This window comes from Antechinus flavipes, chromosome 2 (genome assembly GCF_016432865.1).
Source record: "Antechinus flavipes isolate AdamAnt ecotype Samford, QLD, Australia chromosome 2, AdamAnt_v2, whole genome shotgun sequence".
Lineage (NCBI taxonomy): Eukaryota > Metazoa > Chordata > Mammalia > Dasyuromorphia > Dasyuridae > Antechinus > Antechinus flavipes.
In genome coordinates, this window is record NC_067399.1 from 432,136,506 (window position 1) to 432,156,074 (window position 19,569).

General features: G+C 32.7%; 1 protein-coding gene across 1 annotated transcript; it reads left to right on the forward strand.

Annotated features, from left to right (window-relative positions):
* Positions 1-3,203: 3,203 nt before the first annotated feature.
* LOC127546891 (ovomucoid-like) lies at positions 3,204-9,407 on the forward strand. The gene is made up of 5 exons (XM_051973798.1): positions 3,204-3,286; positions 3,792-3,894; positions 4,491-4,528; positions 8,099-8,217; positions 9,188-9,407. Exons 2-5 carry the CDS (start codon positions 3,825-3,827, stop codon positions 9,243-9,245), a joined length of 285 nt encoding a protein of 94 aa, XP_051829758.1. The 5' UTR covers positions 3,204-3,286; positions 3,792-3,824; the 3' UTR covers positions 9,246-9,407.
* Positions 9,408-19,569: the final 10,162 nt, after the last annotated feature.

Consider the following 19,569-nt stretch of genomic DNA (forward strand, 5'->3'; position numbering starts at 1 on the left):
CATAATTGACTATATCAATAACCAAACAAACAAAAACCATATGATCTTCTCAATAGATGCAGAAAAAGCATTTGATAAAATCCAACATCCATTCCTAATAAAAACACTTGAGAGCATAGGAATAAATGGACTTTTCCTTAAAATAGTCAGGAGCATATATTTAAAACCATCAGTAAGCATCATATGCAATGGGGAAAAACTGGAACCTTTCCCAGTAAGATCTGGAGTGAAGCAAGGTTGCCCACTATCACCATTATTATTTAATATCGTATTAGAAACACTAGCCTCGGTAATAAGAGTCGAGAAAGATATTAAAGGAATTAGAGTAGGCAATGAGGAAACCAAACTATCACTCTTTGCAGATGATATGATGGTATACCTAGAGAACCCCAGAGATTCTACCAAAAAGCTATTGGAAATAATTCATAATTTTAGCAAAGTAGCTGGCTACAAAATAAATCCCCATAAATCCTCAGCATTTTTATACATCACCAACAAAACCCAACAGCAAGAGATACAAAGAGAAATTCCATTCAGAATAACTGTTGATACCATAAAATATTTGGGAATCTATCTACCAAAGGAAAGTCAGGAATTATATGAGCAAAATTATAAAAAAGTCTCCACACAAATAAAGTCAGACTTAAATAATTGGAAAAATATTAAGTGCTCTTGGATCGGCCGAGTGAACATAATAAAGATGACAATACTCCCTAAACTGATCTATTTATTTAGTGCTACTAATCAGACTTCCAAGAAAATATTTTATTGATCTAGAAAAAATAACAACAAAATTCATATGGAACAATAAAAAGTCGAGAATCTCAAGGGAATTAATGAAAAAAAAATCAAATGAAGGTGGCCTAGCTATACCTGATCTAAAATTATATTATAAAGCAGCAGTCACCAAAACCATTTGGTATTGGCTAAGAAATAGATTAGTGGATCAGTGGAAAAGGCTAGGTTCACAAGACAGAATAGTCAACTATAGCAATCTAGTGTTTGACAAACCCAAAGCCCCTAACTTCTGGGAAAAGAATTCATTATTTGATAAAAACTGCTGGGATAATTGGAAATTAGTATGGCAGAAATTAGGCATGGACCCACACTTAACACCATATACCAAGATAAGCTCAAAATGGGTCTATGACCTAGGCATAAAGAACGAGATTATAAATAAAATAGAGGAACATAGAATAGTTTATCTCTCAGACTTGTGGAGGAGAAAGAAATTTGTGACCAAAGATGAACTAAAGACCATTACTGATCACAAAATAGAAAATTTTGATTACATCAAATTAAAAAGCCTTTGTACAAATAAAACTAATGCAAACAAGATTAGAAGGGAAGCAACAAACTGGGAAAACATTTTCACAGTTAAAGGTTCTGATAAAGGCCTCATTTCCAAAATATATAGAGAACTGACTCAAATTTATAAGAAATCAAGCCATTCTCCAATTGATAAATGGTCAAAGGATATGAACAGACAATTTTCAGAGGATGAAATTGAAACTATTACCACTCATATGAAAGAGTGTTCCAAATCATTATTAATCAGAGAAATGCAAATTAAGACAACTCTGAGATGCCACTACACACCTGTCAGATTGGCTAAGATGACAGGAAAAAATAATGATGAATGTTGGAGGGGATACAGGAAAACTGGGACACTAATGCATTGTTGGTGGAGTTGTGAACGAATCCAACCATTCTGGAGAGCAATCTGGAATTATGCCCAAAAAATTATCAAATTGTGCATACCCTTTGATCCAGCAGTGTTTCTATTGGGCTTATATCCCAAAGAAATACTAAAGAAGGGAAAGGGACATGTATGTGCCAAAATGTTTGTAGCAGCCCTGTTTGTAGTGGCTAGAAATTGGAAAATGAATGGATGCCCATCAATTGGAGAATGGCTGGGTAAATTGTGGTATATGAATGTTATGGAATATTATTGTTCTGTAAGAAATGACCAGCAGGATGAATACAGAGAGGACTGGCGAGACTTACATGAACTGATGCTAAGTGAAATGAGCAGAATCAGGAGATCATTATACACTTCGACAACGATATTGTATGAGGACATATTTTGATGGAAGTGGATTTCTTTGACAAAGAGAACTGAGTTTCAATTGATAAATGACGGACAAAAGCAGCTACACCCAAAGAAAGAACACTGGGAAACGAATGTGAACTATCTGCATTTTTGTTTTCCTTCCCGGGTTATTTATACCTTCTGAATCCAATTCTCCCTATGCAACAAGAGAACTGTTCGGTTCTGCAAACATATATTATATCTAGGATATACTGCAACATATCCAACATATAAAGGACTGCTTGCCATCTAGGGGAGGGGGTGGAGGGAGGGAGGGAAAAAAAAATCAGAACAGAAACGAGTGTCAATATAAAGTAATTATTAAATAAAAATTAAATAAAAAAAAAGAAAGTGGGGGAGAGTATGAGAAAATGTTTGACAGGATGTTATTCTTGAATTGAACTATGATGCATACTAGGGAACCTTAAAGATAGAACTGAAGTAAGACTCTGTATGACTGCATTCTAGTCTTTGGAGACGTATATTAAGTCTTGGAGATAAAGGATAGATCACCATGTAGGTGGAGTAGCTATTTTGGCCAAAGTGCTTGAGGAAGGACAATGTATAATCAGGTTGGAAAGATAGGTAGTATAAATTTTTAGGATTTTTGAGTAGCAAATAGAAGAAATTGAATGTGATTCTAAAGGAGCCACTGGGCTAAATATATTCCATTCCTTCAGCTGATGTCAATAAGGCACATTTCTCTAGTCCCCACTATTTTGATTTTTCTTCTCAGGACACATTCTGGTCTGTCAAAGTCACATATTCATTGCAGCAGTCAGAAGTGAAGATGACAAAGGATTTACATAGATTTGTTTTCTCTGATCTTCTTGGCAACCATTTCCTTTTTTTTTTTTTTTTTCTGTTATATTTATCCCCTGACCACTTAATCTTTTTGAGACCTTCCACTTTCTTTTAGTACCTTTTTCTTCAAGACTAAAGAAATTTGCTTTCTTCCTGGTTTTTCAACTTCCTACTGACTTTTTTAAAGATACAACTCCCACAAAACAATCTCTGGGTGGAACACAAGTTGCCTCAGGCTCTCTCCTTTGCCTGACATCAGTCAGATCTTCACTTTGGTTCATCCTTTAAAAGGGCTGTTTGTGTGTAAGTGGTTGTGAGTATTTAAGAGTCATTCTGGGAAAAAGATAGAAGTATCACTTCATCTTTTTGCACCTTTCTTCTTCCCTAGAGGTGAGTCATTAACTTTTGCAATTGGGTCAATGTCCTGTCTCTTTTTCCATTCTTGAGTGTTTCCAGCTATCTTGCTAAATTTTAAAACTCTGGAAGTTTTTCGTTGTTATGTTTCTTAGGGATCAGCAGATGCACAGATTTACGGTGATGGTGATAATTGTCTCCAAGGGAAAAAAAACCTAAGAGTTTTCCTTAATATCTCTCCTCAGTAAAGACATTGTATAAGAAGGGTGGTCCCATCATGGCCATTCTGCCTATATGTAATAGATAAATAGCTATAATTTCTTGCAAGCTTGATGTACTATTCTTGCAATAGGCACGAAGAAAGTATTGTATCCATCAAAAACATTATATATATATGGGAAGGAAGAGACTAAATAATTTAAGGTTAGAGACTTTCATATAAGTAGAAGCTATGCAACTACCCTTTTTTGTTCATTGAAAAGCTGTCCTTGATCTTTAGATACAAAAGGGATCAGTCTTTGTTTTGTTTTTTTCTTCATAGAAAATCAAATCCAGGAAACAACCAAAAGGCAAAATGGCTTTCTCCTTTCTAATAAACAAAGTTTTCTTAGGGCTCTTCATCTTGGCGGTAACTGGTTACACAGGTGAGTGATTTTCTGAATCCTTGGAGAGAATCATTGATATCTCAGAAACTTCTGTGGGGAACTAATGTTTTCTGTTGCTTGAAATATATTGCTCTTCTCTCTTTGAGTTCTAGTTTAAGATCAAAATGGGAAACTCTTTTAAAAGATTTGATTTGCTAAACAGGTGAGTTTAATGTATTTGATTTATTCCAAAAGGTGAGCACAGTGGGAGAAAGAAAACCTCTTAGACAAAGTATTGAGGCAGAAGTATCCTAACTACTTAAATAATCTCAATATACCATATTTGTTGCTAGTTTTGAAATGTCTAGGTTTTCATTGGCATTAACTCAAAAGAAAATGTTCATTCAAAAGAGGTTTCCTGAATTAGAATTTATTATAAATTTGATTCTAAAACAATTTTCCTAAAAGTCTCCCATAGTTCACCTACTCTGGTATTACCAACAAGTATCATTTGTTGGTCAATCTGATCATTTATTGTCTACTAGCTGTGGTATTCTCTTAAAATCAAGTCCACATGCCTGTAAAAGCTCTTTCATTCCTTATAATTGTGAAGTGATCTTGTCAAATGGTTTGTTGCATCTATATTTTTGTTGCAGATATTTTCATCCATGCCTTTAGCAATGGAAGAATTCAAGTAAGTTTTTTTTATTTCTGTTTTATTTCTGTCTTTGTTTAGAGGTTGGCAGAGTTCTTCATGAGTAGAGCTCTTTGATAGCAGTAACATTTATATACATATTATATATTATGTTCACATGTCAACATAGTTATAATACAATAGTATATATTTGATATGTAATTATATATTTAAAATATTAACAATATTTTATTCATTGAATGAATATTCATATTTAAATATTAGTGTCATAAAATTAACATAAAAAAGAGGAAAAATTACAATTTTTTGCAAAAATAGCCAACACATCAATCAAGTTTAAGATTATATATGTAATGTTTCCTAGTATTGGATTGGTCCAAGGCATCTTCCAGATTTACTTCTATCATACTATTATTTTCTAAGGAGTTTGGGAAAGGAATCTTATGTTGCTGGAGGTCATGCTTACTTTGAAGTATTCACAGGTCATTTGAAAAAATGTTTATGTGGATGTTGCAAAGAAAAACTAAAATGCTACTCTGGGGTAAATTACAAAAATAATACCAAGATATATTTGTACATACCATGGCCAGGTTAATAATTTGACAGATTGAACACCTGTTACATTTGAGTCAACAGTGTTCCACATCTATTTTAAAATGTGTTGTTGCATCAATTAAATATTGATTGCCTAAATAAATATTATTATTTGAAGGCAATAAATTAGTATTTAATTGTAAATAATGTAAGGAATTCAGAGAAGCTTAGAGAGTCTTAAGTGGTACAGAACAAAGAAGGCAGAACCAAAATAAAGATTTTTACACCCATTTTTTAAAACTTGAGAGCACTGTATTGCTCCTCTCAGAAGAGGTAAACTTGAGATACAGAATGAAACACATGTTGTCACACAGGTATATTATCTTGGCTTTTCTTTTCTGAGCTGAGTTGTGTGTGTGTGTGTGTGTGTGTGAGAGAGAGAGAGAGAGACAAAGGAGATTTCTATGGTATAACAGTAACAGCAATATTTCTTTTAAAAAGATAGGAAAAAGTCCTATTTTTAAAAATAAAAATATGGAAATAACTAAGACTGGATTTCGTAGAAAGACAAAATAAAAGATTGTGAAAATAATCGACCAGTGGGAAATGAAAAAAATTAAGTATGTGGAACATATCAGTGAACTAATTGAATCAAATGGTCAAGCCAGTAGCTCATGGAGAAATGAACTTATAGATTTTTAACATTTCATTAATTTATTTGAGTGTAGACAATGAAAAGTTTTTTTTTTTCCTATCTCATTCTATCCTTGGTCAAAGAACTACAGAATGAAAACAAGATTTCCAATTATTCATTTGATTACCTTTACTTGTTTCACCCAATGGACTGAAGTAGTTTTGCACTATAGCTAGTGAGTGAACAGAACTCATTCTTTTATTAAATAAAAAGAATGTCAGCTTAATCAGCTATATCCAATTCAGTTCAGTTAATCAAGTTTTAAGTGAATGTTTTAAATGTGCCAGAATTTTACTAAGTCTATAGAGGGAGAGATAAGGTATATGTGGGAATATAATATAGTAGAAAGCACAAAAGACTTAAAATCTAAGAGCTGATTTCAAATCCTAGGAATATAGTTATTTATTTTAAAATTTTTATTAATATATTTTGCTTGAAAGTTACCTTTACTTTTTTAAAGCAGGGGATATTCTATTTTTACCTGATTTTAAAGAATAAAAAGAAAAAGGAAAATTAGCTTTACAAAAATAAGTCACCAAGTAAATCCAAAAAGCATGCACTATTCCACACCATACTCTTCCACGTTGCATGAAGTTTAGAGATTTCTCTTCTTCCATTTCAGTCAGTTAATAAACGTTTAATAAGCATGTTTTGTTGTTGTTGTTCTAGACACTGTACTAAACACGGTTATACAAAAAGAGACAAGAGACAATTCCTACCCTCAAAGAACTCACAATGTAAATGGGGAAAAAACAAGCAAAAACATGTACAAAGAAGCTATACACTAGAAATGTAGGAAGGGTCCTACAAACAGAAGTTTCTGTATTTGATTTCTGTGGCCAAATATAATTGCACAGAGTTCATTCTTTATTTATTGTTGTAATAGTCACCATTTTTATCATACAATTTTGCTTTCTAAACTTTGCAGCATTATGTCATGATATGTGTGCCTATATTCTTTTTTAATATTTTTCTTTTTTTATAAAAATAGCTTTTTATTTTTCAAAATACATATAAAAATACTTTTCAACATTTACCTTCCCAAACCTTGTGTTCCAAATTTTTCTCCCTTCTTCCCCATCTATCCCATCCCCTAGATGATGAGTAATTCAATATAAGTTGAACATGTACAATTCTTTTAAACATATTTCCACATTTATCATATTGCACAAGGAAAATCATCAAAAATGAAAAAAATGAGAAAAAAAGAGCAAGAAAACAACAGTTAACAACAAAAACGGTGAAAATACTATATTATGATCCACATTCAGTCTCCATAGTCCTTTCTCTGGATGCAAATGGCTCTCTCCATCACAAGTCTATTTTAATTGGCCTGAACCACCTCATTGTTGAAAAGAGCCAAGTTTATGATAGATGATCTTCACATAGTCTTCTTGTTGCTGTATACAATGCTTTCTTGGTTTTACTCATTTTACTTAGCATCAGTTATGCAAGTCTCTCCAAGTTTTACTGAAATCTTCCTGCTGACAGTTTCTTATAGAACAATAGTATTCCATTGTAGCCATTGTCCAACTGATGGGCATCCGCTCAATTTCCAGTTCCTTGCATTACAAAACTGGCCCTATATGCTTCATAATGATCCTAGACATAGTGATATCCCATTACTTCCATATACTCCAATTTGTTTTGTGAGTGAGAGGCATCTCCTTTGTTTCCAGTTCTTGGTTGCTCTAGAAAGCTCTGATTATGACTCTTTGGTGAATATAATACTTTTCTTTCTATCTTACATTTCCTTGGGATATAAGCATACTAGTGGCATCCCTGGGTCAAAGATTATATACATTTTAGTCATATGCTTTTTACTGGCACAATTTCTAATTTCATTTCTTTTATTTAGTGACAGTATGGTCCTTGGCATATAAGTTAATGTCTGTGTACCTCCTTTTCTTCATATGTAAAATCAAGGATTCCTCCTTATTACAGTCCATAGTATCAAGTAGGTTATAATCTCACTGAAGAGGTAAAATTCCTACATATGAGTCAATTAAAAAACAAAACCTATTCATAGAGAATGGCCCCAATGAAAAATTGAATTTAGTAGACCATGATTGCTATAAGAATTACAGGAAAGATGAGGACTTCATGGAGGAAGTGGAATTTCAGTCAGGCTCTTAATGATAGTAACAATTTGGAACAGTGGTTTATTGAGATGCAGACTCAAGGCTAGGTTATAGTCCTTGAACCCAGAGGCTCCCCTACCTTTGTCACCTCATGTCCCATGATTCTTTTGTCCCAAATCACAAGATGATTTTATACTTTGATTGGCCATTACTGAGGGTTTGATATGACAGGTCCTCAAGTGACAAGACTCTTTGTACATATAATAGCTGACCCATAATAGTTATCTGTGATTCTTATAGCCTGACTGCAAGCAGTTTGAAAAACTACCACCACACATATGTGACAAAAATTATGATCCTATCTGTTCTACAAATGGCAAAACACATCGCAATGAATGTGAATTTTGCAATGTTGTTAGGTAAGTATTTAAAAATAATAATCCTGGGGACTTAACCCCATTCTATTGGACAATGATATCTTGTATACAGCAATAATTTCTAATTTCTATATTTATAGAATGCATAATCCCATACTTTTAATGGGAGGAGAATTTCTTTCTCACCTCACTCTGTTAAGAGCTCTCTTTTCTTTAACAATTATCTTACTAATAAGGAATATTAATACTATCTGGAATATTAATACTATCTGCTTCCCAAAAGTATTGTGAGAATGAAATGAGACACCCTATTTAAGATATTTTATAAACTTTAAAATGATATATAAATGCTAAATATTACTGATATGGAACCTGAACTTTAAACAGTAACTTTAATCCACTCATTCTGTTTCCACTGCTATATAGAAATAGATCAAATCAGACTTTCTTCATTAGCATATCTTAAGACAAATTTGGTTCCTGTCAAACAGTATATACTCCACCTAGTTCCTTCCCATCCCCTCTCTGGCCCCTCTTCCCTAATTCAACCCATTATGCTTTAGTTCTTGCCTTGATCCTGCTCTCCCCTGAGACTTTTGGGTTCAGGAACCCAAAAGCACATTGCTTAATCTTATACGATTCTACTTTGTTTAGTCATGTTTGGTTGAGCCCAAGATTTATTTCATATAATAAATGGCAAATCTTTGTCTTGTGATAAATTTCTCTCACATGAATGTTTTGTGTCTCTCAAACCATTATTCTAAATATACGCTTTCTTATTCTACATCATCATTTTTAATTGTTAATTTGTATTTATACTGCAAGTATAATTAGCTATCATGAAAATGTTTAAATAAGTGTTTGTGATTGCATTGTCTTAAGAATATCTTTGATATCAAAAATTGATGTTCAATCTCTATGTTTGGCTGAGGTTGTCACAAAGATTTGTTCTGTAGAATTGTAGAAATTGATGTTGTTTTCATGTGAATAATGATTTCTTTTACTCCTTTAGAGACACTCTTGACACAGTTAAATTTAAGCATTATGGTCACTGCTATCATGTTCTCTGATTATATGGACCTGGAACCCACTGCACAACTATTGTTCTTCTCATCTAGTGCCAGGAAGTGTATAATCACTGTTTCTGTGGCTTTTTACTTGAATGTTGCAAGAAATATTGTTTGTTTTATTTGTATTTGTTAAAATTAAATGATTTTAAACCATGCACTTTATGAGCCTCTCTGGAATGTCTTTGAGTTGAGTATGGTGAGTTTCTTTCCCAAATTTCAGATGAATGATTCTTTCCTGAACAAGATGTACAAAGGCCCTACCTCACTGACCATACCTTTAGGAAGGAAGACATTGTTTTCCCTCTCCCATTTTACTACAAATGAAGAGAGAAGTCAGTGGGACTATGGGATGAGTAAAGCAGCAGCTGATCCCAATGGCCGTAATAACTAACTAAGCTCTCAATACTATTGAGTTTATTTTTAGACAGCAAATAAAAGTGGAGAAAGATTAATCTGATAAACCATTGTCAGATAGATCCACCACATTCTAATGATAGATCTTTATTCCTTGAAGCATGAAGAGTAAGAGAAATAGATGATATTCCTTTAGCTCAAAATAACTGGATCCTGAAGAAATCTGAACATTGAATGACTACCTTGATATGTGACCTTGGCTTGCATGTATGAGAAAAACTTATGTAACAGTGCCAAATTTGCAGCAATTTTTGTGTTGATAAAAGAACTTGTGCTTATGCATACATTTAGATACTAAGTCCCTCTAGCAAAGGGCTGAAGGTTTAATTTCTACAATCCAGGGAATTTTCCATTCTTATCATAGATTTATATTGCGTCTTTTGTTAAATCTCCATTCCTTTCTTCAGAGAAGCCACCCATGGATATTATTTCAATGATGAGGATCATGTGGACATTAAAGAGTTACCAGAAAACCAATTCAAATAGGGATACTAATTAGTGACCACTTCCATATAAAGTAGATGATATCTTTAATAAAATGGTTCTGTCAGAGGAACAGTCTACTTTTAGGTCATTGGAAGAAAAATTACAAAGATTTCATAGGAAGTATTAGTGAAGTATAAATCATACAATGTAGCCTCTTCTGAAAATGAAAAAGTAGAGAGGCCTAATGGAGGATGTGTGTGTGTGTGTGTGTGTGTGTGTGTGTGTTTGTTTCAGCATTCTTTGTATTATATATGCACCTGGCAATGTCATGAATGGGACTTTGATGAAAACCTTCTAAGGTCTTTGTTCTTTGATACAAAATACATGATGATTTTGTCACAAAGTTAAAAATAACTGCATCCTTGATATGAGCTTCTTTTTGTTTTTGTGTATATGTCTGAGAAGAAAAGAGAAAGCGGAATGATACACATTTGCACCAGTGCTGGTTTGTGGCACAATTTATTTCAGTATATAAAGATAAGCAACAACCACTGTAATGCCAGAGAAACTGAGCAAGACAGAGATTAGAGAGCAATTTAATAGTTTATTAAATGGAGACCAAATGAATCTTGGTCCCAGGGCTGGATGAGACTATCATCTCAAAGAATCCAGCCGAGTATTAGACAGAAAGATTTTTTATAGGATAACAAGAACAACGACATATATACTATATACTACTAATAAAACCCAGCAGAAAGAGAGTAGAGGACAAATTCTATTTAAAATAACTATAGGCATTATAAAATAAGTGGGCGTCTACACTTAAGATGAATCCAGGAATTAGTTGAATACCATTACAAAACACTTTTCATATGAATAAAGAAAGTTAAACAATTGGGCATACAATAATTGCTCACTACAATAAAGATGACAAATCTACATAAATAATGTTCTTATTCAGTGCCATAATATTCAAACTCTCATGAATTACTTTATACAACTAGAAAAAAGTAATAAAATTAATCTGGAAAAACAAAAGGTTAAGAATATTAAAAGAATTGATTAAAAAATGTTAAAGAAGGTGAACTTGAAGTTCTAGAGTTCAAACTATAATACAAAGTGTTAATCATCAAAACAGTCTGATACCATCTAAGAAAAAGAGTAGTTGATCAGTGGAGTAGATCGGGTACACAATATACAGTACTAAATGACCATACCAATCTAATATGCAATAAACATAGTCATGAGTTTGCTAACACAAAGAACTTACTGACAAAAACTGCTAGAAAAACTGAAAAGCAGTCTGGTTGAAACTGAAACTAGGCAGATCTCAAAAATCTCTCACTGTGTACCAAGGTAAGAACAAAATGCTATATGATTTAGATATAAAGAGTGATATCATCAGCAAATTGTAAGAGCATGGAAAAATTTACCTGTCAATTCTACAAAAAAGGAGAGTCTATAACTAAATAAGAGATAAAGAAGATCACAAAATAAAAAATCAATAGTTGTGATTACATGAAATTAAAAATTTTTGCACAGACAGAACCAATTGAGTCAAAATTAGAAAGAAAGCAAGAAATTAATTACAGCAAATTTCTCTGTTAATTCATTTCTCTACTATATAGAAAAGTGAGTGAAATTTCTAGATTAGGAGTTACTCACCAATTGATAAATGACCAAAAGATTTGAACAGACAGTTTTCAGAAGAAAAAATCAAATCTATCAATAGTCACATAAAAAGCTTTTATTAACTAATATTTTGAAAAATGCAGATTAAAGTAACTCTGAGGTACTGTCTCACATCTATCAAATAACAGAAAGAAAATGAGAAATGGTGGGGAAAATGTGGAAAAACAAGTACTAGAAATCACTAGTGGCAGAATTGCAAATTGGTCAAATCATTCTGGACAATAATTTTGAACTGTTTCCAAAGATTATGAAATTGTGCATATTCTTTGACTCAACAATACAACTACTAGATTTATATTCTAAAGAGATGAAAGAGAAAAAGGGAAAATGCCTTAATGTACAAAATTATTCTTAGCATGTATTTTTGTGGTGACAAAGAATTACAAATTGAAGCAATATTCATCAATTGGTGAATGAACAAATTGTGGTATATAATTGTGATATAATATTATTGTATTATAAGAAATGCTGAGCAGTAAGATTTCAGAAAAACCTAAAAAGACTTATATGCACTAATATAAAGTGATGTGAGCAACCCCAAGAGATCACTGTACATTCCTTTTCACTTTTTTTTTTTTTTTTTTTTAGGGAGAAGTGGTGGCATAACTAATATAGAAAAAATATTTTGCATATCTTCTCATGTAAAATGGGTAACATATTAATTGCCTTCTCAATGAGTGGGAAAGGATATTGAGGGAGAAGAATGTTGAACTTAAAGATTTTTTAAAATGAAATTTAATGTAACATTTTTAAAAAGAAGAAAAAATAAGTTGTGATTCCAAAGGTACTTTTAAGTTGTCCAAGGAAAAGAATTATCTGCCTCCAAGAGACATCATTAAGCCTCTATTTTTCCATAAGTGAAATTGAGTCATAAACTTACTACTTGTATTTGTGACAACAGGTATTATAAAGATGGTTCATGGAATTAGACTAATGGCCTTCATATACTGAGGTGGGTTTTTTCACCATGTCCATAGTGAAGAATAGATGAGAAATAAAATTAAGCATGACCCTTGACCAGAGGAACTTGTACTTACTTGAATAGTTTTATGGAGATAGAGTTTGGAAATGAGGGGAAATTATATTAAAGGTCTGATTTTGACTGGAAAAAGTCTCTCAGTTGTCCACACAAACTCCTCCTGTGTGAAAGGCAAGAAAGGGAGTGTTATACTTAGAATTCAAAAATAATCTTTTGACTCCAAAAAGAATAGAGAAGACATTAAATGAGTAACTGCCAAATTTTACAAACTTTAGTAAGGATAGTCCATTATTTCTATGCTGTAGCTCTAATATTTTTAAAGGGCTGGGATGGAGAACCTTTGCCAGAGTCAAACACGTTAATCCCATTGAATGGACCAGGAGCTTTGTTTTTTTAGATAGGCTGATTTTGGTGTGAAATATTAACTGAAACACTTTCACATGTCCTTTACCACTGCAGTACTTTGTTGAGTTGGGCTATTAACCTAATGGCATGATACCACCTTAGACAGACTACAAGAAGCTGTTAAAATGATGGTGACTTCCAAAGTTGGTGATATTTTAACTAACTCAGGGTTGGAAATCACTATAAGCAGATTAATAATTATTGACCAAGAAAAATCATAGGGCTTTTGAGATTGATTCGATTATGTCTGTAGGAAATTTTTTTTTTTAATAAGCTAGAGCAGGAAAACTTGAAAAATACCAGCTAGTATTTTGAGCATATGTCTCAGGAAGTCCACTGAATCTATAAAAACAGGGATAGTGGGGAATCAGGGAAGCTTTGATCTGGTTAATAATTTTATTGTCAAAAGTGAAAATAAGTGAAATAAAACAAACCTCATGAAGAAATTTATGGAACAGTGATTCTTTTCCATCTATATATACAGGTGTGTATTTTAAATTCTATAAAATTTACTATATGATGTATGCTATATGTCACATGTTATATATTTTAATATATTAAATATATAAAAATATGTAATTATGTAAAGTTAATTAGCATATATTATATAGATCAGAGATATGCACATATGAATATATGTTAAATATTTCATTATAAGATAGTAAAAATAGATAATTATATATCTATCTATATTTAGAGAAAGATAATTGTATCTTTCTAGTTAAAGATATAAATCTGACTCAATACATATAAATAATATGGATATTTATATATATATATATATTAGATATATTAAGCATCTTTCTAGAGTGAAAAACTTTTCAGGGTGAATATAAAATAGAAAGATCATTTTAGCTTACAATATTGCTGTTATTTTGTACATAATACATTTCGTCAATTCATGTAAGTCCAAGTTTTTCTGAGAGCATCCTGCTCATTATTTATTATGACACAATAATATTCCATCACAATAGTACAATTTATTCATCCATTTCCCAAATGGTGGGCATACCCTTAATTTCCATTTTTGCCTTGAGAAAAGAGCTGGAAGAAATATTTTTGGACATAAAAATAATTTTATTTTTTTAAATCTCTTTTGGGAAACAAACCTAACTAGTATTGATAAGTCAATGGGTATGCATGCTTTTATATCCCTTTGAACATAGTTCCAAATTACTCTACAGAATGGTTGAATCAGTTTAAAAATCCATCAACAGTAGTATCTCAGAGTTATTTGAATTTGTATTAGAGTATTTTCCTTTATGGCTATAAATAGCTTTGATTATGCCATCTGAAAATTGTTTATATATTTTGATCATTTATCAATTGAAACATTGATTTTAATTTTTTAAATTAAATTTTTTGACTCAGTTTTCTATATGTTTGAGAAATGAGATCTTATTTACTTCAAATTTGTTTCATTGTTGCTCTTTCCTTCTATCCTATTCCTCACTTCCTATTTATTCTATTCTCTCTTTTTATTTTTGTCTTTCCTCAAAAGTGTTTTGTTTCTGACTGGCCCTCTCTAAATCTGCCTTCCCTGCGTTTGCTTTTATCAACCCCAACTTTTCTCATATTTTCTCCTACTTTCCTCTAAGATAAGATAGACTTCTTTACTCAATAGAGTATGTATTTTATTCTCTCTTTGAGACAGTTTTGATAAGAGTAAGATTCAATAACTCATTCTCAGCTTCCTATCTTCCTCTCCATTGTCAAAGATTTTTCTTTTTTTTTGTGAAATAATTTATCCTATTCTACTTTTCCTTTTCCCTTTCTCCAAATACATTCCTCTCTCACCCCTTAATTTTATTTTTTAAAGATATTATCCTTTTATATTCAAATCACACCTGTGCTCTCTATCTGTACACATTCTTTCCAACTTCCCTAGTAATGAGAAAGTTCTTATTAGTCACAAGTTACAATTAATAACAAGTCATTTTCCAGCCCAGAGTGCCTCAGATGTCTTAATACTTTGTTAAAGGGCAACTAAATGGCACAGTGGACAGAACACTGGTCTTAGAGTCAGGAAGACCTGAGTTTAAAACTGGTTTCACACACTTAACACTTCCTAGCTATGTGACCCTGGGCAAGTTACTTAACCCCCAACAACTATCTCACCAAAGAAGAAAAAAAAGAAAGAAACACTTTCTGTTTAAGAAACTGAAATCAAAACTTCATTAAACAATTTTAGGTTTATTTTATTTTAAGGATTGTTATATGACAACAGAATTAGACTTAGTATCCTTGATGTCCCAAGGAAGGGAAAATGAGTATAACTTGTTTCTAGCAAAACATAGTTAGGTTCACTATAACATAGACAATATATGGCACTTAATTCCCAAAGTTATTTTCCAGTGTTGTCTCATTTAATTTTCACAATAGCCCTCTTAGGCAAATGCTCCTAATATACATACCTCATAGATGAATTTCATGAATCTAAGAAAAGCTAAGTGACATGCATGGGAATCACATTAGCCATTAAATGCTCAAGTAAGGAATGTAACTCCAAACCCCCTGATTCTTTACGTAGCATTCTTTCCACTTTGCCCTGTAGCTGCCTCTAAGGAAAACTGTTCTTGCAGTTCAACAGGTCAATCATGATTGCCTCAGGAGGTAGTGACATCTCTCAGCCATGACACCTAAGAATCAAAAAGAAAGGACAACAAAACATCTCCATCATTGTTTTTTTTTTTTTTTAATTGCCTTCTTTATGATAAAACAATGAGAAAATTTAATGCAATAGTAAGGAAAAGTTTCGGTAGATTAAATAGATTGATAATAGTTTAAATTTAGAGTATTAAGAGTGTGAGTTGTATATAGGTGCATGTGGGTGGCAGCTTCTGGAATTCCAAATATTGACATTTGTTCTAGCTCCACTTTGGTCATTCCCAGGACCTTTTTCTTAGGGACTGATTCCTTCAGTTTTACACTCTCCATAGAAAGAGTAGTTTAAGTTGAATGACAAATGTCTTGGAGTCAGGAGAGAGAGTGATAAAACCTTTATTAAATTTAACTCTGTTGAGCTACATAAGTATTGGAGATTGAAATACAATTAAACAATATGGTATCTCTTCTCAATAAACTTATGTTTTAATAGTGGAAAGAAGACAAGAAAAAACAGAATAGGTTTGAAGAATTAATCTTGCGAGATTATACCTGGTGTCCTCCCTAAAATTTCAGTTCTAGGGACTGGGAGAGAATCACCAATTGGGAGATTAGGGTTTCAAGGCAGAACTTTTTATAAATTGGAAAAAAAAAAGTTAGGCAATGAGAAAAAGGAAACATCAGCTCAGGGTCCTGTAATATGAACTCAAACTAACTGCTTAATTTCCTTACTTTTTTAGATCAGTTTTGTGATATGAAATATGATGATAATAATACTCATTGTTTGCCTTTTAAGTAAAGTATTAAACATGTCAGTGATCAATATAAACATGCCATGGCCTAAATATAAAAGGTAATATTATATACAAATTAAAGGATTGATGAAGGAAATCAGACAATTAGGTGGCACTGTGGATAGAGCACTAGGCCTGGAATCAAAAGAATATAAGTTCAAATCCAACCCCAGACGTTTATTAGCTGTGTGACTTCAAGTAACTTAGTTAGCCTTTGTTTTCCTCAATTTCCCCAACTTAAAATAAGGACATTGGAAAAAGAAATGGTTGATCACTCCAGAATCTTTGCCAAGAAAACCTCCTTAAAAACAGGTTCTTGAGGAGTTAAAAACCATTCAACAACAATGACAAAGGACACATCGATTGTAACAATAAATAGGCTGTAAGTTTGTGAATAAACACGCTATAAAAAAGGACATAATAAATAAAATATACAATTTTCATGACAGAAAATTGAAAATAAGCAATTTTTTTTCTAAAATTAGAAATGAAATTGAAGAAAATTATTTGTAGTAAATTAATTTCATAAAAATTTGATAACTTTAGGAAATTGATACAAATGTGAAACAATAATGACCATTTTCCAATAGACAAACTATAAAATGAAATGAACTTGAGTTCTCAAAAGAATAAAAGCAACAGACTTCCAGGAGTGGAGCCAAGATGGCGGAGTAAAGTCAAGAAGCTGCTCGAGCTCTCCTATTTTCCCTCAAAAACCATATGAAACCAAAACTCTGAACAGAGTTTGACAGACTGAAACTATCCTCCAGCTCAAGATAGGCTGAAAAAACTTCATGAAAAGTTAGTCTCACTGCGTGAAAAGGGTGTTCAGACCAACTCAGATAGACTCTGGGAAAGCTAGTGAGAGATTCTTAATCACGGCAAATCAGCAACTAAGATCCTCAGACCCAGCTTAGAAGAGGAGCAAATCAGCTTCCAGTCCTAGCTCAGAAGGCAAACTCTGGGAAACCAGGCTGTTTTATGAAAAGAGCAAGTAAAGCCACTCCCTGAAAACACAAGAGACCTCTGTGCTCAAAGCCAAGGCTCATAGGCAGAAGCTTAGAACAGTCATCCCTTTACTCCAGGAGCAGAGCTCCACCTTAAAAGAAAAGAAAGAGAGAGAGAGAGAGAGAGAGAGAGAGAGAGAGAGAGAGAGAATATCAAAAGAAAAAGAAAGAAAACAAGCAAGAAAAGGAAAAGAACTTTTACCATAGAGAGCTACTATGCTGACAGGGTAAACCAAAATATAAACTCAGATGAGGAAATAATATCCACAGAATAAATCTCTAAGAGGAATATGAATTGGTCTCAAACCCAAAAAAACCTTCTTGGAAGTGCTCACAAAAGACTTTAAAAGGGAAATAACAGTAGTAGAAGAAAAAAATGAGAAAGAAAATAAGAGATATGCATGAGTCAACAGCTTGAAAAAGGAAGGAAAAAGAATACCTGAAGAAAACAACTCCTTAAACAGAAAAAATTAACCAAATGGAAAAAGAGATACAAAAGATAACTGAAGAAAATTACAAATTAAAAACTAGAACAGGCAAATGGAAGCTAATGACTTTGTGAGACAGCAAGAATTAATAACAAACTAAAAAAGAATGAAAAATGTAAGAAAATGTTAAATAGTTCATTGGAAAAACAGGTAATCTGGAAAATAGATCCAAAATAGCTAATTTAAAATTCATTGGCTTACCTGAGGGCCATGATCCTCCCTCCCACCCCAAAAAGAGCCTGGATAGAATTATCTTAATAGTCCAAGAGATCAGTAAGAAAAAGTGCCCCAATATTCTAGAAATAGTGGGAGGAAATACTCACTGAAAGAATTTGTTGATTACCTCTGGAAAGAGATTTCCCACAAGGAAAACTCTAAGGAACATTGTTGGAAAGCTCCAAAACTACAATCTAAAGGAAAAAAAATACTGCATACTTCCAGACAAAAACAATTCAAATATCAAGGAGCAACAGCCAGAATTACCCAGATTCTGGCAGTTTCTTTAATAAAAGATTGGAGATCCCTGAATACTATGTTCCAGAAGGCAAAAGAACTAGGGTTAAAACCAAGAATTAACTACCCAGCTAGATTCAGCATCATTTTTTAGGGGAGGAGATGGAGATTCAATTAAGTAGGAGAGATTCAATCATTTCTATTGAAAAAAACAAAACTGAACAGAAAATTTCATCTAAAAGACTCACAAGAATCATAGAAAATTAAACAGGGGAAAAATACATATTATTTAAAGGTTAAACTGTATACATCCCTATAGAGGAGAAAAAAATACCTGTAACTTTTGAGAACTGTATCTGTCACTGGAGTAGATAGAGGGAGGACATCATATGAACTGAGCCCATTGTGAATGGGCTCAGATGTGATAACATCAAAGAAAAAGACATTAAGGAGTGGCAAAAGGTCTATACTGGGAAAAAAAGAAGAAAGGGGAGGTATAATAGGACAATTAGTTCACATTATAAGGTGCAAAAGACCTATGATAATTTAGAGAAAGAAGGGGGAGGTGAGCTTTGTCTGAAGCCTGATCTCATCAGTTTTGGCTCTAAGAAGGAATTACTTAATCGTTCAGTTGGATATAGAAATTTATTTAACCCTATAAAGAAGTAGGAGGAAAAAGAGGAAAAGAAAAGGGAGGAAAGTAGAGAAGAGAGGGAAGAAAAAGGGAAGAGAAGGGAGGAAGAAAGTGATAGGAAATAAGGTAGTGGGCGGGATGGGTAAAAAGACACACAACTAAGGACAGGGTGAAAAGAGAGAATAAAAGTATATACAGAAGAGAAAATAGGATGGAGGAAAATACAGAGCTAATAATTGTGAATGTGATGAACTCTCCCATAAAGCAGAAGCAAAAATCAGAGTGGATTAAAAAACAGAATTCTACAGTATATTGTTTACAAGAAACACATTTGACACAGAGAGATACATACAGAGTAAAGGTAAAAGGCTGGAACAGAATTTATTATGCTTCAGCTGAAGTAAAAAGAAAAAAACAGGGGGAGCAAT